The sequence below is a fragment of the Peromyscus eremicus genome, chromosome 19 (genome assembly GCF_949786415.1).
Source record: "Peromyscus eremicus chromosome 19, PerEre_H2_v1, whole genome shotgun sequence".
Taxonomy (NCBI): domain Eukaryota; kingdom Metazoa; phylum Chordata; class Mammalia; order Rodentia; family Cricetidae; genus Peromyscus; species Peromyscus eremicus.
In genome coordinates, this window is record NC_081435.1 from 12,524,477 (window position 1) to 12,549,394 (window position 24,918).

Consider the following 24,918-nt stretch of genomic DNA (forward strand, 5'->3'; position numbering starts at 1 on the left):
CACCTACAGAATGGAAGAATATTTTTAACCATTTGACCTTATTTCTAAGAATGAGCACAAATCATAAAGTACTCACACATACACATATACACAAACCACACAAACCAAGATTAAAATCCCATAAGAATAATAAGCGTCGTTAACCACAAAATCATTTAAATTAAGATTGTTTTGAACTATAAAGTAAAAAAGAAATCTAATGGTCAGTCGGTCTTGTGTCTTGGTAAAAAAAAATGCACCTTATAACTTTAGTTACATTAGTTATGAATGCAAGACAGTGGTCGCTAGGGGCCACGTGGGTTTTCTATTGACCTCACTGAACTCTTGCAAGTTTAAAAAGGAACTTAGAGTGCATATTTTGTTGCACAGGCAGAATCACAGAAGCCTTTTACCTTGCACCTTTCAGGACATAAATTATAGAAGACTCTGGTCTACAATACTTGTTATCCTGAGATAACAAACGTGTGATGACAGAGCGTGCTGGATATGGACAGGAGACACTCATAAAAATCTGCCTCTACCCTGCTTTTTGTAATCACATCAGAATATTGGAGAAAATAAGCACATGTGATGGGAAGCAGGGCAACAATGACTTTTCATTGCAGCATTTTTATTAGTGTGTGTGTGTGTGTGTGTGTGTGTGTGTGTAGACACAGGTACTTCTACAGTTATGTAGACGTCAGATAACAAATGGCTTGAGTAATTCTCTCCTTCCACAGATTCTGAAGCTTGGCAGAACATGCCTTTCATACTGAGCCATCTTGCCAACCCCACAATGACCTTTAAAGGGGTCTGGTGCTATAGAGATGGATCAGAGGTTACACTGGCTACTTTCCAGGAGATCCAGGTTCAGAACCCAACACCCACATAGTGCTTGCAGAAGCAGAAGACTTGTTTTCAACACTAGGCTTCATCACTTAATTGCATAATTGACAATTAAGTCAAATTAATTACAATCTGACCTTGATTTCCTTTCCTATAAACACAGCTGGTGAAATGTACCTTCTTTTCTTACCATGACAATGCTTAGAGGTTTGACTATAAAACCTTGCACAAGAGCTCGTCTTTCTTACAGCTGATATAATACACCAGTAGCAGACCTAATACTCCCTTTACTCTGTGCCTGTCAATGCAATTTAAGCCCTCTATCTCCTGTGTAACACGTTTATTTTTCTAAATAGTTCTTGGATCTCATGTCTTCTTGTCCTATAATGCTCCCTCGAGCCCTCCCCCACTAGCAATCTTCTTCATTCTTGTGTCACTTAAAGCCATCTTGCGTCAGAGACGCCTGAGCAATCCACCTCGAGGCTCAGTCTGCCCATGCTCTCATGCAATGCCCCCCACCCACCGTGCCCCAAAGGCTCTAAAAGGATCTGGAAGTTTTCTTTGGTCAATATGCTGCCCTCTCCTGACCTGTCTGTGATTTATTGTTTCCTGTTCATCATCTTTGTCTTTCCCTGGTGCTGTTTTCATCTAGTCCCTTGTCTCTGAAATTGCCCCTTTGTCAGCAAGAGGCTAGGTTTATTTAATCATTACGAATTAAGTGAAGGGCTGGCATGATGACTACAAAAGTAAAGGCATCTGTGTGCAACACCTGGCTTCCTGAGTTCCATCTTTGGGTCCACACACTAGCCCTGGCATGCCCTTACACTACACACAAATTGAATAAGATAAAAAATTTAGAAAGAATTCATTCACAAAGACATGATTAGTAGGCCCAGATGATATTCTTTCATACATCTCATTTTCTATGTTTTTCATCATTCTCATCAAAATACAAATTCCTAAACTTGGTCTTTCTAGCAACCAAGATGGTACCAAGTACAGTTCACTGCAGTTGCTGATATTGTGAAAAAGAACATACATCTTTATTTCTATCCTAAACAATTACTCATCTGGACCAACATCTCTATGTAACACCAAAAAAGTCTGCTATTGAAAAATCATCAATTTTAAACAATAATAAGTTAGAATACCCACAAACACAGGCAATCTAATTATAAGTGTCAAAGCTTGGCCCCTAGCATTTCAAAGACCATCTTGCACATGCACATCTTAAGAGAAGCCATTCCTTAAATTCTTTCTTCTATTCACAGTTTAAAAAATATTATATCAATTTTCATGGTAATTAGAACTAATATTTCACGGTCTTTAATTTGAATGGTAACATTCATTTATGTGAAAGTAAATGCAAAATTAATTGAAAAAATATGACAAGGAACATGTGGGAGAAAGAAATATCATTATATAAGTAAAAACAGAAGCATCCTGAGGCCTGAGCCTGAACAATATAACCAAGATTGCATATTAGGCATGAAACAGTACTCACAAACCCTGCTTGATGTGAATATAGTATTAATATGCTTTACATGTAATGGCAGTTATTATTGAGACATTATTCTTGTGAGATTGCATTAGAATAGTTTACCATATTATGTAAAATGTGACTAGGCTACCAATACCCAAAATTAGAAAAATAACAATTAAATGCCAACCCTTCGGCATTTCTAGAGTTCTATATTTTCCTCCATTAGAATTCTGGATTTGTTTTCAGTGCCAACAATTAATAACTTTTAGACTGGAGTCGACACTAAGTTTGTGATTTATTGCCTTTTCTTTCTCTATGTAGCTAGTTCCCTCACATTTCCTCGTGGGTCTCATTTTCCAAGATCATTGTCATTTCTTCTCAGTTCTGAATTTTAATGTTATTAACTTGCCCCTTAAACTGTGGCCATGAGCAAAGAAAACAAATACCACCTAAATTCTTTGGGTGCAATATATCTTGTCTTTAGATTGGTTAATGTGATTTCTTTCTGGTCTATTGAGTGAATTTGCATAATAATAAGCAATCAGTTAAAAAGTATCCTCCAATTCTGCTCTGCTTTCCAAGCATTTCTATGCACTGTTCAAGCCTTGAAATGCTTTTAAATCATTTTTGTTTGATATTATTCTCAATAAAAGTGTGAAATAGGTCAGTGTTAAACTCATAAATCTAAGCTTCTCAGTGATTCTACATTATTAAGCTTTTAGATCCCTTCAACAAACAGAGAAATTGGTGACTGTATAATTACCTAAGATTTCACAGAAAGTTCCATGAGAATCCATAAGATAGTTTGGAACAAATTATTTTGATAGTGTTAGAGTAAAATAATGCTGATTGAAAACCAGAAACCATAGAATATTTCATGTATGGATTCTAACTGCAGAAAAATATTTCCAAACAAAATCTAGCACATTCAGATGGGTATATATACACACATGAACTCCACATACATACATGCACAACACACATGTACACACAGCCCACACACTAAAAACAGAAAAAGAAAAACAGCGAGCTTATTTTTTCCCTATGTCTCTTTTTCCATTCCCTGTTTATTAGATTCCTGTTTCCATTAGTTTTCTTATAACTTGCTGTAATAGCTCTGTAACCAGGCCCCCATTCCTCCTTCCTTCTGGTTCACACCTTACCCTCTACAATGTTGCTAGAATAATGTTCATAAACAACCAAGTTAAAGAAATCTTTATCATACTTAACTGTAGTGAACATAAGCCAAAGTCTTAAAATGCCCTAAAACCTTGACTAAGTGACTTTAGCCTTTCTGAGTTCTCTAAAATTCTCTAAGCCAGGAAGGCAAGCTTACAGATATATGCTCAAAAGAGGTTCCACACATTGCTTAATCTATTCTCCTAATTAGAAGTCTACATTTGCCCTCCCATGGCCCTTTCTGTAACCAGTCTTTATCACTGCTATCCCTTGGGCATGATCTCATTCCATCCCACTCATTTCTGATTGTGTCACTTAAGAGATCAGACAGTGTCCAGACATGTGCCCTGTTCTGCTGGATCATGAGTTGAAGACAACCTACTTTGTTCACTTACATATTTTTGCTTTCTGTAATAATACTTTGGAGGTGGAACCTTCAACAAGTATTTGGGAAATAAATACTATGCACATAATTTATCTTGCATAACAATGACAAGGTCTTCAAATGTTAGGAAGTCATCCCTGGTAAGTCTCAGGCCTCCTGAAGGCCTCTTTGCCAACAGCAAACCAAATCAGACTGAATCAGAAAGCCTAGGTTTAATGAGTAAAGCACTCCTGGGTGATTCCCTGGCCCTGCAGAGAGGAGATGGACTTGAGACTGGGGACTGGAGAACAGAAGAACCATGAGAGTCTGTTTTCTGGGATGCAGCTTATATCCCCTGTGGGAGTCGCCTTGAGCCTCTCTGGGGAGGAGCTGTGTTTGGCGGGATTTGAAGGGGCAGGTTTAGGGAAAGAGATGGGGAGGGGAGTTGAAGTGGATCCTCCACCAGACTCCTTCCAAACAATCCCTAATTCAGAATTAACAGTGACTCCTGAGACCATTATCTTCATCTGTCTGAATTAAGGCCATTCATAGTGTCTAGCAAGAGACTCCTGAAAAAAAGTGACAATCTTACAATTGCTTCTTTCCTCTAAGCAGCAAGTCTTAAGATTACTCAATCTCAATAGTTTTTCCTAATTTAACTCTTACTATTTTAGCATAGGAATAGATATTTATCTGAACTTGTCATAAAAACTTTTCATGGCTTGAGAGATGGCTCAGCACTTAGGAGCACTTGCTGCCCTTGTAGAGGAAAATAGTTTGCTTCCCAGCACCCATATAGTACTCACAAGGATCTGTGATTCCAGTCTATGAGATCAGTGATCTCTTCTGGCCTTCAGGAGCACCACATGCAAATGTACATGTACATATATGCTGGCATTCACACATACACATAAAATAAATCATAAAACAATTATTTTCATCCTATCATCTTTCACAACTATAGATTAAGGGTCTTACAATGAAGTCTAGAACTTCTGTGAGTTGCTTTTGCTACCACATCTATTTTTTTTTTTTTTTGAGACAGGGTTTCTCTGTGTAGCTTTGTGCCTTTCCTGGATCTCGCTCTGTAGACCAGGCTGGCCTTGAACTCACAAAGATCTGCCTGCCTCTGCCTCCCAAGTGCTGGGATTACCACATCTACTCTTGAACATGTACCAAGTATTTTTATTGTATGAATTTCAGATTTCTAATATGATAGCTTTTGTTTTTATTTATGCATCTAGTCTATGGCTTTTGAGACTGGGTCTTGTAGCTCAAACTAATCTCAACCTTGTGATCCTCCTGCCTCAGTCTCCTGAAAGATTTCAGGCATATGTCTCCATAGTGTGTTTCTATATACAGACTGCAATACATTAAGGGATATAGGTAAGCAGTTTTACCTACTTGCTACTTTCAGTGAAGATATGTGTGTGGTAACAACACAAACAACACATAAATTCTATGCACGGAAAAAATCCAGTACCTAATATTACTAATATGTTTTAGTTAGCACAATTTCTCATGTAAAAATGACTAAGAGGGAAAAAGAAGAAAAGACTAAACCGAGGATAATTGTAGACATAAGATTCAATAAACACACACCATAGAAAGAAGAGTTTGCTTTTGGGCTCTCTAAACAGCACTAAGGAAGAACAAGTGTCTTAACTAGGAGCCAAAAATGGAGCCAAGAAGATGATTGTTCCATGTAGCTAGAGTTTTCCTGCCTGGCCCACAGTCAGGACAAATCTCTGACACCCGCCCCGCCAGTCCCACAGCCGCTTAGACCCGACCAAGTAAACACAGAGACTTATATTGGTTACAAACTGTATGGCCGTGGCAGGCTTCTTGCTAACTTTTCTTACAGCTTAGTTTAATCCATTTCCATTAATCTATACCTTGCCACATGGCTCGTGGCTTACAGGCATCTACACATGCTGTTTGTCATCGTGGCGGCTGGCAGTGTCTCTCTGACTCAGCCTTCCACTTCCCAGCTTTATTCTCCTCCTTGTCCCACCTACACTTCCTGCCTAGCCAATGGCCAATCAGTGTTTTATTTATTGACTAATTAGCAACACATTTGCCATACAGAACTTCCCATAGCAGTTCCAAGAAAGGTTAGTAAAATGTGAATGCACCAGATATGGTCAATGTAAGAAACACAAGACCCAGAAAGTCACAGACAACCAGAATTGGACACAATATCCTTACAAGTCCTTCTTTGCTCTATGCTTTGTTTGTCTGGAAAAAGATGTTGCATTTAGAAATTTAAGCTAATTCCTGAGCGTGTTTGAGACAAAATCTACCCAACTTCTATGGCATGGATCTTACCCATGACGAAAGGCATTCTGTGAACAAAAACCTGGCAGATCCTGATTGACGGTCATGTGGTCAAGACTATCAATGGTGGTTTGCCCTTTCAGATATGGATGTCCTGGCATGTTTAGAACCTCAAGGTCCCACAAATCTCAAAGAAGATGGAAACCATGCACCCAGATGTGCCATTAAGTGACATGAAAATAAAATTTTAAAAATTTATTTCAGACTATGTTGGAAAAGGCAGCGAAAGCCCTGCCACTGTTTATTCTTTTTGTGATGTCTTTATTAGAGAAGTAAAGATAAAATTCAATGCTGAATTGGGAACACTTTAACTTCATGAAGATGGTTGTGGAGTTGAAGGGAGATCCTAAAATTGAGTGATCTTATGCATGCTTAGAGCCCCCAAATCTTAAAATTCAGAATGATCATGATGACAAACAAACTGTCCTGATTATATTCATATACATGTTTTGTGGTTATCTAGGCTTTTTAAAGGCAAGATACTATAGAATGAAGAAAAGCACATCATTCTCTTTTATAAGATGTATGCAATGCTTCAAATGTTAGCAAGTAGAACATCTCCTGTGCTGTGTGATCTAACTTTGAACCACCAAAGAATGTATTTATGCATTTACCAGGGTAAACGTGGTAGCAGTCTCCCTCAGGCAGAAGAGCTTAAGTGTCTTATAATGTCAAGTGACTCGCCTGAAGAGGATGAAACAGAACACCCTTGGGCCAGGAGGAGATTTAAATAGAACCAATTTCAGAAGCATAGTGCCTGAACTACAAAATTAATCCAGGTTGAGACATCTTGCTTACAGGATGATGTCAAAAGCCAGGTCTACAACTAGTTGTTAATGGTCTGGAAGAATCAAGGACATCAACAATGAAGAATGCCATAAAATTCTCAGTTCTGTCCAAAGTGCTGCACCTTTGAAAATGACACTTTTTCATATTCTCTGATGACAGCTGGATATCTCCTCTGCAGCACAACTTGATGAGCTGTACTAAGATGCTAACAAGATGATTGACATCTATAGAAGAAATTGATTCTTTAAAATGAACATAGTAGAATTTCCAGTACAGATACTTTCAAAGATTAAAATGTTTTAAGTAATAACCTGAGCATAGCGAGGTTGCAATTTACTTTAATATAACCATCTAGAAATTAGAAAATATGTCTGAAAGAGGTTTGGGATCCATTACATCTTTCTGTACATATTTAATCTACAAATTCCAACTTGAACACTGATACTTCGCAGTTCTCTGGCATCCCTAAAGCAAATTAGTGATGAATCCCCCAGGTCTCCAAAGCAAACTGGAGAACTTAATTGAAACCTTACTGCCCATTCGCCTATCCAGTCTAGAGAAATGAGAAAGTGATGCTATGATTGTTCAAAATTGTGAACTGAGACTAAACGTTTCAGTTTAGTATTTGGCAAATTTGTATTTGGCAAATTCCCAGGGACTGATCCATAAGTAGATTATAGAAATGAAATACATTAAATCAAACAATTCTTATATCAAATAATACTCACATCATTGAGACACGGTTCACTTGGTTATATTGCCCCTGACATAATGTTTTGTGAACACACAGGATGCATAATTATGAGTTTATTAGTAATGTGTATGTGCGCTTCTTCTTGATATTCGTGACCTTGCACAAACCATCCAGCGATTGTAATGGAGTCTTACCTTGCTTCCGTTTTCTCTTGCTTCTCCTTCCATCTTGAGGTCAGAGATTAGAAGGTTCTTAAACTTGCTTTTCCCATTACTGCCTTGCTCATCTATCCTGTATTCTGAAGTCAGCTGCGCAGAGAGGGGGCTGTCGCTCAGATTCAGTGGCTGTTCTTCCTGCTCCAGCCCAGTTTTGCCATCACTGCTGGAGTCCCCAGGCTCCCTGCCATGAGCTCCCCCTGAAGCGACTGAGCTGTGCCCCAGAGTCTCATTGCCATTAAAGCTCTCTGCAGCAGAGTCATCTGTTAGGAAGAAAGATGGGTAGTTTGAGTAATATGCTAGATCATCTCCAACTAGTGCTAAGTTTTGATAGATACACAGCAATATGCCTCTGATTTTATTCAGAAATGTAATTTAACTAAGCAGTAACCTCGTTTTGAAGCAGCAATTATTGTTTTAATCTAGTAAACACACTAAAACACAGACATGATATCAAATTAAAAAGAACATAGTTCAATATCAAAAGCAATCTGAAAGAAAAGGCAACTTAACAAAAAAATGATATAATTAGCAATTGTTTTGCAAATCGATTAGACTCCTCCATTAAGAATATTCAGGCTTGGGGGCAATTCACTACTAGCCAGGTAGTTACATTGCTATATGCTTCATGGGTGTTAAATATAGTGTAAAATATATTAAAACCACTCATACATAATCATTGTCCCAGAAAGTACATGTTAACGACTTTTAAGTGTAGAGGGTTTAATCTTTGTGTGCAGCTCTGTGAAGTTAAAAATACACGTGTATCAGTGTGGAGCTGAATAGCATAATGATTCAGAAATGGCAAAGATTTACAAAAACAGAAAAGTGTGCTAATAAGAGAAATAATTAGAATATTATATACCTCCTCATACTTCATTTTAATATTTAGGAAAATGTGGTTCATGAAGTCCTGATAGGAAAAGCTATAGCTAGAGTAGCTGATTTTATTTCAATGTATAAAAAGAAAATACATAGACAAAATTTACATAAAACAATTACATTCTATTTTTCTTATGTCAACTTTACCATAGTCTACAAAGGGTGATGGTGAGCAGATATGAGAACCTGTTTTTTTTTTAAAGGGTATTAATGATTCTTAACTATAGTGATAAAAATAAATAAGAGGAATAAAATACACTGTGATTTTTGCACACTTCTGGATGTCATGAAATATGCATTGTTTTGTAGGGTGTAATGGAATAGTTAATGTTTTTAATCAATTCCATTCATAGAAATACACACTGAAACTCTAAAACAGGTCTGTTCACTTATTTATCCAAAAGATCTCTTTTAGGCCTACTCTCTATCCAGTATGTATATAAATACTTGGCCTATAAAGACTCTGCTTCCAGTGAGTTCACAAATAATTAAAGGGACAGAAAAGTAAACACAATACAGACAAATACACTTCCTATCCAGGGCAAGAAACAAAGACTTCTGGAATTATGGTAATATGAAATGAACTCCTAAAGATAAAGAACACTGGCCAGGTGAACATCTTGGGAATCTTCCTTGCAGGGAGGTGAGCACGGGCAAAGTCATGGGCAGAAGGTTATTTAGGGCAAAGGATCTGTAAGAGATCATGGTGAGCAGCTAACACAGAATAGGAAAAGAAGAGAGTAATGGAATAGGAAGCGATGTGCCTGTTAGAGGTCTGGGCCCTCACTTGGAGCAAACTTCAGCATGTTAGAGCTGTTTGGGGAGGTAACATGGAATTGGCAGGGAGGGGACAGGACAACAGAAAGAAGATTTTTCTGATGTTTTGCTTTATGATATTCTCTGTGCTGCACACATCTGACTATAAAATTCGGTTTTACAGATGTTATTCAGACTTTTGTGAAGACAGTGGTATAAAGGGGGTAGAAGGAAAGTTGAGAGAGATCAGTTAAAAGAATCAGAAACCATTGAAGTTGGCATCTCTGAAGGCTGGCGTGGGCAGGGAGAGAAATAAGAACAGAAGAATGAAGAGAAGAAATGCACAGCCAGGGATCCAGGATGAACACCAGGATCCAGGATGAACACCAGGATCCCAGGATGAACACCAGGGTCCAAGATGAACACCAGGATCCCAGGATGAACACCAGGGTCCAGGATGAACACCAGGATCCCAGGATGAACACCAGGGTCCAGGATGAACACCAGGGTCCAGGATGAACACCAGGGTCCCAGGATGAACACCAGGGTCCCAGGATGGACACCAAGATCCCAGGATGAACACCAGGGCCCCAGGATGAACAACACCAGGATCCCAGGATGAACACCAGGATCCCAGGATGAACACCAGGGTCTCAGGATGAACACCAGGGTCCCAGAATGAACACCAGGGTCCCAGGATGAACACCAGGGTCCCAGGATGAACACCAGGGTCCCAGGATGGACACCAGGGTCCCAGGATGGACACCAGGGTCCCAGGATGAACACCAGGATCCCAAGATGAACACCAGGATCCCAGGATGAACACCAGGATCCCAGGATGGACACCAGGGTCCAGGATGGACACCAGGGTCCCAGGATGGACACCAGGGTCCCAGGATGGACACCAGGGTCCCAGGATAGAAGGCAAGGAAATGCACTTAATGAATTTAAATAAATAAATAAATAAATAAAATGACTTAAACAATAATTTTAAACAGTTTTGTGTAAAAGTTAAAACATATTTAAATGGAAAATTATACTTCATTATACACTTTGTATTTCTAATCAAAACCAGTTTATGAATAAATAATATATACACAGGAATGCTTAAGAGACTGTGCCAAACAACATAATGGTAGTTTTCATAGCTATTAATTTGAAAACAAAACCAACTTTTTAACAATGAAACGTATTATTTTTTAATATAGATTTAAAGGAAATGACCTATAAAAGTAATTTGAAAAATGTGTGTTATTTTATTCTAACTGAAGCATTTATGCTAATACACAATGGGTTATTTATTTTGTGTTGTTATTTCATTCAAAGAAAATCTAAAGGAGAGAACTATGGACATATTTAAATATAATTGTTTTCACTTATAAACACATGTTCTAACTTTTGTTCACTAGAATACTCTAAAAATATATCAGACATTCCCTGTAAGAAATCTTTACCAATATCAAATAGATAACCTAAATATGTGTTACATTTTAAGCCAAATCCATGCTAGCATAAAGCAAATTAAATTTCTATTATAGTTAAAAATTAAACCTACTATATTTTTTCTTTAATCTGAGATCATAATAAATAGGTAATACATTGATAAACTTATTTATATATTAGGTTGGATGAGAATTATCATTTGGGAAAATCTTTTACAAATATCATTTAATTATATTTCACATAAAATATAAGCAATGTGAGAAATATTTTTAGATGGAGTAGTTCACTCCAGATGTTACCAAGGTAACTAAACTCAATAGCTTTACATATGTGATTCCTAAGTAAATCAATGTGCTTTAAAGAACAAATCAGTAAACTATGTTTATTTGTATAAGATATACTTACATATCTTGTAATTAAAATGATTAAAGGTAATATTTCATGATAAAATTTTTTAAAATATCAATTTTGAAACAAATTTCAGAGGTTTTCATTTATGTAAATCAATATAGATCACTGAATAAACATTAAATAGAGGATAAATTAGCAAATTTTTATTGTCTTGCCTCATTCAACCACATTAGCAAATCTTATAGTCCGCGGTTAACCAATCAGACCAATTCATTGCTTTCGAGGAGTCCTCTGCCTTCTTACCCAGTGCAGTTGGCTCCATCCACCTTGGATGCTGATGTGAATGAGAGGCTGCTAGACTGAGAAAAGTGTTTTGAATTGTAGTGGGTGTGGAGGGGAGGGGCGTCAGATACTCAAGGCTGATGGGTCTTCTCTCCAGGATTCAGTTTAGGAACCATAGCATCTGAATCAAGACTCTGTATGAAGTCTGAAGAAAAAACAGCACTTGGAGCTTGGGTAAACAGAGGTGCCCAGGGTACCTAGCAACAGATGAGAATGTGGAATATGGTGATGCAATAGTGTGGAATCCACTGACGTGGGGAAGACTGGGGGATGTTTGGATTTGATGTATCCTTAGCTGAGTTGTGATGGAGTGGATTTAGTGTTGTGGAGGCTTGTGTGCCTGCTAGCTTTGCTCTAGTTCCCACAGAAAGGTTGTAATACCAAGCGGAAGGCTATCCATCTTAGTCTTTCTCCTTCTTTACTCCCCATATCAACCATCAGGTAGTAAGGATCTTAGAAACACCGATTGCCTTGAACACTCCTATCAGCGTTTTGCAGGGAGGTTATTTTAATGACAACCAACTTTAATGCTTAGCTTTCTCCCTATGAAGCTGACTAAACTTCAACACTGTCTACAGTATATATGTGTTACTGTGTGTATTTGACTATGGAATTGTGAGTCTGTGTATATCAGTGCTGTGTGTGTGTGTGTGTATGTGTGTGTGTGTGTGTGTGTGTGTGTGTGTGTGTGTGTATGAACACTCCTGAAGCACCTGGCTTTTAGTCACTCTCCATAGCCCTTCATCGTGGCCTTTGACCAGCTGCCTTTAGAAAACAAACAGGAAAAATTCCATCCTTAAAGATTCAGACTTGGAAGCTTACTTCTAAAATCTGGGTTGGATGCTTATGGCTCTAACAAGACTTTTTTGTTGTTGTTTTTAGCCTAAATGCATTACATTTCTTCACTTAGGATAAGTTGTTCTTTGATGTATTTTTGAATTTTTTTTCATGTATCAGTATAAAACAAACTTCAAATCCCCAAGTATAAATGTAGATAATTTTGATCCAAAAGATAGTACCTTATATGAAGAAGAAAAAGAATGCTTCAAAGTTCTTTCTAAATCTATCTGCAAAGTGAGATCAGGTGCAAGCACCCTTAATATCTGTAGATGTCTTCTTTAATCTCAGTGCCCTGCAAAATCTAGACCTATGTGCATGCCTAATGGGAACAGATGCACCCCACTCACTCCAGACACCCTCTGCTCTAGAGCAGGAGGCAGGTTATCCTTACTATCATCTTTTGTTATCTTACACACAATAATTTAAAGCCTGATTCCTAACATCCTGCACTCCCAAGATGGGAAAAAATATCTATTAAAATGTTACAATCCAGTATCTGACCAGCTAAAGCAGGAAGATCATGGGTTAGAAATTTGACTATCAAATCAAACCTTGTCCCGAATAAATAAATGAATAAACAAAAGTCAGTCACTTCTGTTTGCATTGCACAGTGTTCTTTGGATTGTAGACTATTTGACAATGTAACCTTGAATGTGTACAGAAAAATGTAGCCAAGGCTTGAAGTCAGAGTATTCATACCAAGGACAAATTTGCTGTTTTAAATAAATGCATGTATGACAAACACTGAGAAGGTACAGAACACTGGTGTGTAAATCATAAAATTGATTTTACCAAGGCTGAGAAAATAATGCCTTCAGGTTTTTACTGAATGAATACTACAGTAGGTGATCTTGTTGCCTTTGTTTGGTAGCCCTTAGTTCATTCTAAAAGTTAAATTTAATATAAGAAGGTAATATAAAGTATGCCTAGATATAAGGTAGCTCTTTCAAGGCATGTAAGTAAGCAATGATTAAACAATGAAGCTAATTCTTATCTATCAACAAAAGGTAACCTTGATTATTTATTTTGTATTAAGTGTTCTACCAGGGACGAGAGAAGTGGTTCACTTGGCATGAACACTTCAGAAGATCCAGCACCTGCATAGTGGCTTATAAATTTCTGAAACTCCAGTTCCAGGGAAGCTAACATTCTCATCTGGCTTCTGTGGACACAGCATGTACATGACACATGAACATCTATGCCGGAAAATACTCATACACATAAAATAAAATAAGTATTAAAAATAAACAAACATCTATTAGGCACTCATAGTGGACAAGATACTCTATTGGGCATGGTAAATCAAAGATAAACCATATAAAACTTTGATCTTAGTCCAAAGTGAACTGTCAAGTCAAGAGTAGAACAGTATCTGGTTCCTGAGATTCCTGCATGATTAATATAGAAGTGAAATTAATATGAAGGCATCTCCAGGCGAAGGAAAATCACTAACATCCATGGAAGTGACAGTCATGATTGTTTAGGTACAATCTAAGTCAGGTAAAACAAGGTTCAGGTTTTCAGGGAATGCTGGGTACAAGAGGGAGAGTTTGAAGGACTAAAGATTCATGCATATCTGTAATGCTATTGGTTGAAGCTTATCCAATTCAGGACAGCTTACAAGCAGCTCCAGAGGCATGCAACAAGCTAGGAAGAGTTCCTGTATGATACAACAGGGATATGGACTTCAAAGAACTACAGGTACTTTGCTCTGGATTCTTGTTTTCTTGATGATTAAGTAAGTCACCCAAGGAAGGAACTTGGAGAAATTCATAGATGACATCAGTCTAGCCTCAGGAGAGACCACTTATCTCTATGTGACCTCTAAGCAACTATCAAATGACCCATGACTAAGCTGCCTCCCAATTCTAAGATGATTCAGTCCTCTACATGAACATTAATATAATAACTTCAGTGGCTTATTAGTTGTCTAAACTACAAAATAATATTTGAAGTTTATCTGTTGGCTTGCTTAGTATTTTACAGAATTGAGTTTCTGATAGAAAATTATGTGTACGCACATTTTAATCTTTTCAGTATGACTTGAAAATATATGTCAGTTACACACACACACACACACACACACACACAAAAGCACGCACGCACGCACGCGCGCGCGCGCGCAGACACACACACACACACCATGCACAGATGCATCCACAGACTCTAGAACAGATCTTCCTGAGTTAGTTAACCTGCCACTTAATTTGTCTTAAATTGTACCTAACTAGTCAATACCATTGTTGATTTTCAAGTCCCTTTCTCCAGAACTGATTTGGCACACATTAGTAGGAGCCAACTTATTTCCCTTTTTTGCAAGGCTTTCCTTTCTTGATTTTCGAAATGTGTATTATAAACCAAATTGGGGTCTAAATTTTCATAAGCTAAGCATTTTGCATCTTTTTTCCCTTTTTCTATTTTCGTGTGTGTGTGTGTGTGTGTGTGTGTGTGTGTGTGTGAGAGAGAGAGAGAGAGAGAGAGAGAGAGAGAGAGAGAGTTTATATGATGCACTGTGTTTGTGTGTGTACATATGTGTGTGATGCATGTATGTGTATGCATGTTTTTGCCTGTGTTCATGTGGAGGCTCAGAGTTGATATAAACCAGCCCTGGTGTGCTTCCATCATACTTACAGAGGCAGGGTTTCTCAGTCAAACCCAGGGTGCCTCTGCATAGTTAGTTTGGGTAGCCAGCTTGTTCTGAGAATCCCCTTTTTCCACCTTCTGAGGCTGAAATTATAGGATTACCAGTATTTATACACACTCTGGGGGTCTGAACTCAGGGCACCAGGCTTGCTTGGTAAGTACAGTAACTGCTGAGTCATTTTAGCAGACCCTAGACATTTTACATATTATATGTCTTTGTGCTCCTCTGAAGAACATAGTCTAGTTTTGGACACAAAACTAACATCACAGATACAGATAAAGATTCAAAACCAGATATAGATAAATAGATTGAACAACATCATAGATTAGGGGAGGCAATAATCCAAGTGTTGATGGTATTCATATACATTGAAGCTATTTACTATCATTAATTAAAATTAAGACAATTCTGTAGACTATGTAATATTTAGCTTTATATAGGAGTCAACATTTACAAAGACAAAATACCATGTTAAAATTCAGATGGACCTAAGACAATTATTGCATAGTGGCCAGTGTATTCAAAGAAGGCTGGTAGAAAACCACCTGAGGGATATTTACCTGAAAACAAATTAAGGTGACAACAGAAATAAGATATTATCATACATTAGTAGTAAATGGTCATTCCATTAGAAGATTATTTGACAGTTTCTAGAAGAAATGTCTCAGATCTTTATCCTTAACTGTTACAAGCTGATAACTAAGGCACACACACACACACACAAAAAAAAAACAGAGATTTAAAGTAAGTTATTCTGAAAAAGAAATGTTCTAATTTAGGCTAAAATTAATATGATACAAAAGGAGGTTGCCCTATATTGGCACTTAGCCCAGCAACAAATTAAGAGGGATTTTTTTTTTTTACTGTGTCAATAATAAATCATAAAGTACTTTATTCTTAAGAGCTGAAAAGAAATAAAAAATATATAAAGACCCAGCTGTAATAAGTTCATGTATGATACAAATGCCTTTGGCCAGATAGGATCTTGGCTAGCTTCTTTTTGATCTTTGTGAATACTATCAGATTGACTCTCCATCTCACAAAATCTCCCAGGTGCCTCATGGGAGGGATAATACATGAAAGCAAACAGAGAAAGGGTGCCCTGGCTATCTGGATCAAATCTGGGTTTTGTATGGAATCTGGGGCAATCCTTTAGAGAGGACAAAGAGCAGAGCAGGTTAGGAGATGTGTCTTCAGAAGACACCTGAAGCATCCCTTCCTGCAGAAGGGAAGGTATTATCAAGACAATTCTTGTTGGCAAAGAGAAGACCTCACTTAAGACATGCACCCAGCAAGTCCCTGAATAGCTTGACATCTGAATGAAGAAACTGAATTTTGGCATGTACAGTGAAGCTTGCTCATCACCAGTACAACTTATGGTTTGGAACCAGAGGTAAAGTCTTGGGCTACAAATGTTTTCGGGATATCTTTGATTACTGTCAAGTATTTCACTCTTATCCCTAGGTTTCACCTCCACTGGTGTATATAAATTAGTCAGCAAACACATCAATTACTCCATCAATTGTGTATTGTATATTTCCACTGTTAAGGAACTAAGGGAAAATAAAACATCACCTCACTTCAGAACAACAGGTCTTCTCTGTACAATCACTAGATACAAAAGCTGGAAATAACTTATATGTACTTTAGTTTCACCTGGAAAAAAATGAATCTGCAGGTGATTTATGTGAAGTACTCATTACAAGTGTCTTTGGGTATATGAGATTGTTTAGTGATGTGTGATGGTGTCGTGTGTGGGTTGGTAGTCAAATGTTAGGTGTGTAAATGACCCACAGGGAGAGCTGTAGAGTGTCCTTTCCCTCCTGATTGACAAGTGCTGGCTTTTATAGGCATCTCCTCTTTCTGCGTTGAAAGAATAAAAGCTGTGAAGCAAAGGAAATGAGTCACAGGAACGTGGTGTTTGCTAACTCCTAGAGAGGATAAAAACTGTTACCACTGAACTTCATTGTTTTTCTAGTTATCATCTTTACATGTTAGTATGTGATCATTTTTTCCCATGGGTTCTGTCTATCTGCAATAGATTTTCCAATAGATTATCAACTTTTGTGTTTGTCTTGCTTAATCTGGTGAAACAGTTGTTCTTTTTAACCCCCATCCCCCAAAAAGCGAACTTTAAGTTTGTCTTACTAGTGTGAAATATTCCTCTTGCTTTTGAGAAAATCTACTGTCTCAATTAGCTTCAGATGTCAACTTGACACAGCTCAGAGTTAGCTGAGGGAATCTCAGTTGATAGATTGCCTTGATCAGATTGGTGGTGGATGTGGTAGTGGTATATTTTCTTGATTGTTCATTGACATAAGAGGGTCTAGTCTACTCTGGGTAGTGCCACCCCTGTCCTGAGCTGTATAAGAAAGCTAGCTGAACTTCAGAAGCAAGAAAGTGAGGAGCCAGTGACCAGCGCTCCTCATTGGTCTCGACTTCAATTCCTCCTTGAACTCCTGCCCTAACTGCCATAAAAAAAAAAAATGATGGACCGTGATCTGGAGATGTAAGATGAAATAAACCCTTTTCCTACCAAATTGTTTGAGTCACATTGTTTATCACACCAACAGAAAACAAATCAGGACACCCAGAAATTGAGTGATATCACCATCATGAAGATGATGGGATGGGAAATATCCTCCCCATGAACACAATGACTGAGTAAAAATATACATAAATTCACTAAAATTCTAGCAATCACTTGAGAATGATCACACAAACAATCCCATCAAAGCCGATAAGAATATCTAAGAAAACAGAAAAGATATACAAAGTGAATGTCGAAGGGATCCAAACTACATAACAGAATACTTCAAAACACTGAGGGGAGTTATACCTGAGGAGACAACACATTGAGTGGCCATGGAGTGGGATATAACTGAGTAGCATATTTGAAGCATTCAGTGTTTCTTTTACCTGTGAGGTATATGGAAAACTAAAGCTTAAATGGTAGAGATTCTGTTTTTATATAACTTCTGAGAAAGTATCCAGGTAAACTCATGCAAATGTTGAGTAAGCACCTCTGTCTTAGAAGCATTTGAGAGGAACTATTGGGAAGAAAGCTCTTTTATCTATTTCAACCAATTTTAATTGGCACAAGGCAGATATTCAATAACTATTTATAGACCTAGACTATCACAGGAGCTCACACCTCACTGTTAGTGTGTATATGAGAACTAGGCTATGAATCCTCCACACACATTTCTAAACTAGTTTTCATATGCATTAGAGACTGTGATGGTGAGAAGCTAAGTGGCCTCCTATCCACTGTCCCACACCCTAATTTCTAGAGCCTGAAAATATCATCAAACATTATTTCCTTGATCCTGCTGTGTTATGTGGTACAGTTGATCTCAGAGACAGATAATAGATTGAGTGTGATTAATCAATCATGTGAGCCCTTCCTTAGAATCACAGAGGTAATCCAGGAAAGAGGATGTCCATCTGTAACCCCAGCACTCAAAAGGCTGAAGCAGGGGGATTAGGAATTTGAAGCCAGCCTAGTCCACATAAAAAGACAATGATTAAAATAGAAAACAAACAAACAAACAAACAAACAAGCCATATAAACTACCATAGAACTTTCTTCTGATTAGTGTTGAGAAGTGAAACGACCTGAAACACAAATCCTGTGACCACTTCTGGCCTGAGAATCCAGAGGACAGCCACTAACAACATCAGGGCAACCTAAGGCACTGACAGACATCCCTCTAACAGCCAGCAAGGAAACAGGAGCCTCAGTCCCACACCCAGAGGAATTAAAGTCTGCCAGAAAGTCAAATAAACTCAGAAATAGACTCTTTCCCGGCCCTCCTCATTGCAGCTTAACAAAACTGAGACCTTGATTTCCACCTGGTGGCACAGACCCAACAGAACCTGCCTGGACCACGTAGCAACAGAACTATTAGATGTGGCTATTGCTTCAAGATGTCATGTCTGTGATAAATTTTAGGCAGTAAATTCACAAGAGTATATAAGCACATTTACAAGTATTTTTTGATTATGTGTTAGGATAAGTAATAACAGAATTCAGACATGACAAAGAGTAGACAATTATCAACCCCCTCAAAGTTTAGTTCCTGAAGAAATTCCAGGGATGTCTGTTTAAAATACATTTAGGCACTAATCATTTCTAACCCAACAAAAACCAGAACACCAGACATTGGTTCGGTTCATCTCAAATAGGAAAATAGGATCAGAACTGCCTGTGTGTGCATGTGTGTGATATGAGGTTTTTTACATTTTATATATATATGTGTGTGTGTGTGTGTGTGTGTGTGTGTGTGTGTGTGTGTGTATGCATGTTAGCATTCACATATGTACATCTGTACAAGCACATATGTAGGTCAGAGTAGGGTGTTGGGGATTCTTCCTCACTTGTACTTCACCTTAGTGCTGTAGATACTCACTGAACTGAAGGTTTGCTGTTTACTGGCCAGTGAGTTCTACGGGTCTGCTTTTCCTCACATCCCAGTGGTGAAGTTACACATACATGCAGCTCCATGCTGAGGTTACAGGTACATGCAGCCTTGCTTGAATTTCTTTATTGAGTCCTCATGCTTGAAGACCAAACCCTGTTGCTCACAGGGTCAACTGTTCAGCCCTAGAAGCATTTCTTATGCAAGAGTTTCAGTGCCAAATGAGAGAAACTAATACACTTATACTTAGCAATTGGCTGGTTGTATGTGCAGTCACAGGGAGTGACTGTGAGTAGCAATAGAATTAAATAAGATGGACAACCCAGCAAGCTAGGTTCAGAAAAATTGAACCTGAAGATAGTTTAATCCCATCTACTTACCTCTGGGGACTTCTCAGAAGAAAGGTCTATCGTTACTGTTCTCTGCACTTATCAAAACCAAGAAGGAAAAGGACCTCTAGCCACAGGAGTCTTACTTTGTAGAAAACACATGGAATGATGTTTTTCAAAAGAGTGATGTAAGTGTGAGAAGGCAGGGAGCTCACAACATTAAAGACATCACCCTTAACACTAGTGAAGAGAGTCACGTGTGTAAGCTGATCCCAGATGAAGCCGAGCTGTGTGCCATCACAGGTTCCTTGTGCTGAGATACTAGTGATTTTGCTCACACGGTGAGGGGACAATAACCCTGATAAACACTATTTAATCTTCAGAGTCTATCTTCTGAGGCTCTCAAGTTCCTGTTGGCTCCTGTCAGCTAACCCCCCAGCTATCTATGTGCACAGAGGCTTTCTGCAAGTCATTTCACAGAAGGACGGATCGATGGGGAGATCAATCCATGCTGAAATTCCACCCTGGAAAAATATTACTTCTACCATGGACCTGTGATTTAAACTTTTTATCTCTAATTGTAGAATGAAAGACTTATTTTTCTTCATATTTTCTGCCATGATAAAGCAGGTAGAGAAATGTGCTGTACGGTGGGAGTGTGTGCAGAGACATCCTGGATTCATGACAGACCTATTAAGGTGCCAGGATTTTAAAACAAATGGGAGGAGAGGGTTTGGAGTACACACCCATTAGGGTTTCTCCTAAGCCCTTCTAGCCCAGCCTGAGAAATTCTTCCCTTTAACTGTGTTGTGTCAGGACTATATGCATTGAGAACACTGGGACTCTCTTCTCCAGGGTTCTGAGAAAACTAGGCTATCAGCCCTCATTGGATTTTTTTTTTCAACAAATAAATCCTAAAACAAGTACTCTGAAAAGCACTCATGCACTCCTTGATCTTCCATACTGGTCATTGGTTGTAGTTTAGCACATTGACTCCTCTTCTATACTTTGAAAATGTCATTTCCTAGGCTCCATTGCCTATTGAATTATACCATAGTCCAGACAATGAAAAACATGGGCAGGGATGTTGACAGAGCAAGGAGAAAATGCAAGGCTAGTCCCTCACTTAACCCTTAAGGTGGAGCTGTGCCATACATAAACCTTCTTGTAAAATCATCCTCGATTTTTAACACACACACACACACACAAACACACACACACACACACACACACACACACACACACACACACACACGGCAGTGTGGGGCTTTGGGAAAAAGTCTTGCAGTGTGGCATGGGCACCCCATGTAGATATCCCAGAATTCCACAAAAGTGGTCACATACATGTACCTACATCCCATTGTCTCTAAAGAAAGATGGGTGGTAGATACAGGCTGGGAGCTTATGGGCCAGCTATCCTGTGTACAGAGTGGCAAAAACCAAGGCAGCCTTGCCTCAGACTGGGAAGGTGACTACTGACACCCAGTGTGTCCTCTGACCTCCACAAGCACACTGTGCCACACGTCTACGTTCATCCCCCACCCCATTCTTCCTTATGTTCCTTACTTATGATGAGGATTTGTGGGTGGTGATAAAGAATAACTATCCAGAGTTTTACAACACTGCACCAGAATTGTAATATTTAGTTCTATTTATATTATTTTCTACTGCATTTTCCACAAAACCAACAGAATCCATTCTCAGTCTTAAATATGCCAACAAAATAAAGTAAATCAAGAAAATGTCTCACTTTTTTTTCAGTTAAAATCCATTTGGGCAACTGTTGCTGTTTCACAGTAGATCAAACTGTGCTATAATTGACTCCAGACCTTAGAAAACACTTTCCTGCTTTGATATTATCTTTTAAGCAAAGCAAAGGTCTAAATACAGTCCTAGCCTGCCTACATTTTTGCCTTTGAAAATGGACTCTAACCAACTGTATATTTGAAATTCTCCCCCCCCCCCATTTGTGTGCATGTGTGTGTATCTGTGAAGGCTTGAAGTTGACATTGAGAATCTTCTCTAGTCTCCACTTCATTTCTTGAGACAGGCTCTCTAGTTGATCCTAGAACTCACTGATCCCAGTTGTCTAGCTTGGCCAAGGTTGGTATGGGTGGGGGCCGCATCTCATCTTCCTGCTGCACTCTGCATGCTGGAATTCTAGGCAGCTTCCAGACCTGCTTAGGTTTCACTTAAGTTTGGCTGATCTGAACTCTGGACTTTATCCCTGCACAGTGAGTGCTTTCCTCATGAGTATTACTGGATTTATTTTGAGGAAGATGGACCAAGATCCAGGAACACAGTGGACTCAATTCTTACTTCATAGTTAGAGCAACATAAATTCTAAACAATGCACTGAGTGGTGGGTAAAATAAAAGGAGAAAAGGGGGTGGAGAAAGCTAAGATGAGGTGGGTACTGCCATTCTCACCTCCAAGGCTTCTTTCCTGGCCTGGATCTACACTCCAATGTACCACAGGTCACTAGGTTGTTCAAAACAAATTCTGAAAACATGAACTACAAACAAAGGACAGAATCCAAGCCCACCAACTTATTAAGATTCTAAAGCTATTTAACTGCTTAGTTACAAGAAGTGTGCTGATCTTGGCATGAATGCGTAGCTAGCTTTGAGGACTAGCACTAGGCACTAACTTCTAAATAATGTGAATAGGAAAACTCTGTAATTGCATACCATGTATGCAATGTATAAGCAATATAGACAGCAAAACATTAGAAGCTCAGTGATATAATTATATCATGGCTTTGTGGGATTTGCTCTTTTTGGATATTTCCCCCATCATATTGCAACAGAATAGAGTGTGTCTCAGTTCTCTTCACACCCAGGCCACTGCTTTTCCCATTGGATTGAGTGGTACAGATTTCCAGTAGTTGCATTGGACATGCAGCATTAATTAGCAAGCTGGAAAGCACTGTGGTTTTCACTTTTGGCTAGCAGACTTCAGTGAGTCTCTAATTTACACATTTCAGCTCTGCAAACACTTGCCAACCAATATGTTAAGAATGACTTTTAATTTGGCAGAGTCTCCAATTCTATATGTGTTCTGCATATGTGTTCACTGTCACTTGTATTATTGTACAGCTAAGTCATCACCACAGTTATTGTCGTAATACATTATTAATCACAATTACATAGTATTATGCTCACATTTATTTTCCATTTGTATAACTACAGAATGATGCTACTGCTACAGTTAATTAAGGTTTCTATGAAGAACTGTGAGGTCAGTCCTAGTCTTCTCAAAGTGTTAGGTCTTTTGAAGTGATTGGTCACATTAAAAAATGACCAAGGTCGTAATTATAACTCAGTGGGTTACACACTTGCCACACAAGCCTGATGACCTGAGTTCAACATCCAGAACCCACATTAAGGTGGACGCAGAGGAATAATTCCCCAAAGTAGAACTGGCCTCTATGTATCTGACATAGCTTGCAGACATGCACAGCACACACACATATACACACACACACATACACACACACACACACACACACACACACACACACACACACACACACATACACAGTGGATATCTGTTCTACCTATGACCTTAAAGTACCTGCCCCTGGGGTGTGGCCTCAAACTCATGCTCCTCCTGCCTCTGTCTCCTTCATTCTTGTATATTGACACAATGTAAACTATCCTTCTATTCCACTTAAGATAATTTGTATGTTGATATAAATTCAAAACTATAATTGTCATACTGTACACATGTTCCTACTCCTATTTGAAATATTTTGTATATGGATACAAATGTAAAATTATGTTTGTCATACTGTCTGTGTGTTCTACCTCTTTTTAGGATATTTTGTATATTGATACATTTAAGGGTATTGTTATCATATTGCACTAAAAATTTCGACCTCTGTTTAAGATATTTTGTGTATTGTCACAATTTTGATGTCATTGTCCTTATACTGTACATCTATTTACAGACTGTTTACCTTGACATGTGAAGCCTTAGTCCTTAAGTTATTTAGGTGGATAAGACTTAAAGAGTAATAGTCACCCATGCTTGTCGTATCTACAGTTATGTTAGCTAGGTTTTCCAGATTTACAGAAACATATGTCAGATGGATAGGTAATCTTCAAACACTTTATAGACCTGGAGGATATGGTATTTAATTGTTTTGATCGTTTAGAATTCTGTTGACATGAGACATGATTGCTCCTGGCAGTACTGATCTCTCAAGAGAATGTTGGGCTTCTAAGACACTCGATATGAAAGTTTGTCTTCTTCTTGGCACAAAATGGTCTGCTGGGCAAAGAACTGCCCTTGCCTCAACTGCTTACAGTGTGCACGCTGTCCTTTCCAAATGAGCAGAACACAAGGAAAAGCAACTACTGAGTCTTGCCAAGACAGAGTAAGATGGTCTTTCAAAATTCCTGCTTCTAAAAATGGTCTGTCAGATTTTCTAGGGCTGTAGCCAAAACTAGATGCCCCAAACAGTGCTGACAAACTTTAGGTGACTGTCCAGGCTGCCAGCTGTCTCTGTCTATACTCACAATTTTTCAGAAATAGCTTGCTTGCCCTTCCTGTTTTCTCAGGTAATATTATTTTCCTTCTCAGGTCGTTGATGGGGTTGAAGACTAGAAAGTTACATTATAATCCTTTAATATCTTAGCTAAGAACATTTTAGATACTAAAGTTAGAATCTTTAGGGTAGGACAGCTATTGGAGTAATCTCTGTAACATGCCATTTACCTATGGTCTGGACATTTCTGAACATTTAGTGTATGTTTCTTGTTTGATGTTGTTCTTATTGATTGTATTTCTATTTTTGTTTATGTTATTACCTTTCCCCTCTCCTGGACAATACTTGATAATTGTTCCTATTGTAGATAGTTTTGTATTAGTTTAGAACTTTCTTATTTAGACAAAAGGGGGAGATGTAGTGGATATCTCTTCTACCTATGACCTTGAAGTTCCTGTCCCTGGGGCATGGCCTCAGGGCTACACTTAAGACCTGGGACTCAGGTATGCTGGTCTCTTCTCTCTCTCATGGG

General features: G+C 38.4%; 1 protein-coding gene across 8 annotated transcripts in view; it reads right to left on the reverse strand.

The window, feature by feature from the left end:
- Nol4 (nucleolar protein 4) overlaps positions 1-24,918 on the reverse strand; it is a 330,361-nt gene that overhangs the window by 119,854 nt on the left and 185,589 nt on the right. For 7 of the 8 annotated variants that reach the window (XM_059246745.1, XM_059246744.1, XM_059246753.1 and 4 more), the window contains one exon: positions 7,866-8,149. In XM_059246745.1, coding sequence (XP_059102728.1) covers positions 7,866-8,149 — 284 coding nt within the window. Of the gene's footprint in view, positions 1-7,865; positions 8,150-11,621; positions 11,852-24,918 lie in introns of those variants that run through there. The other variant, XM_059246750.1, reaches the window with a different exon arrangement.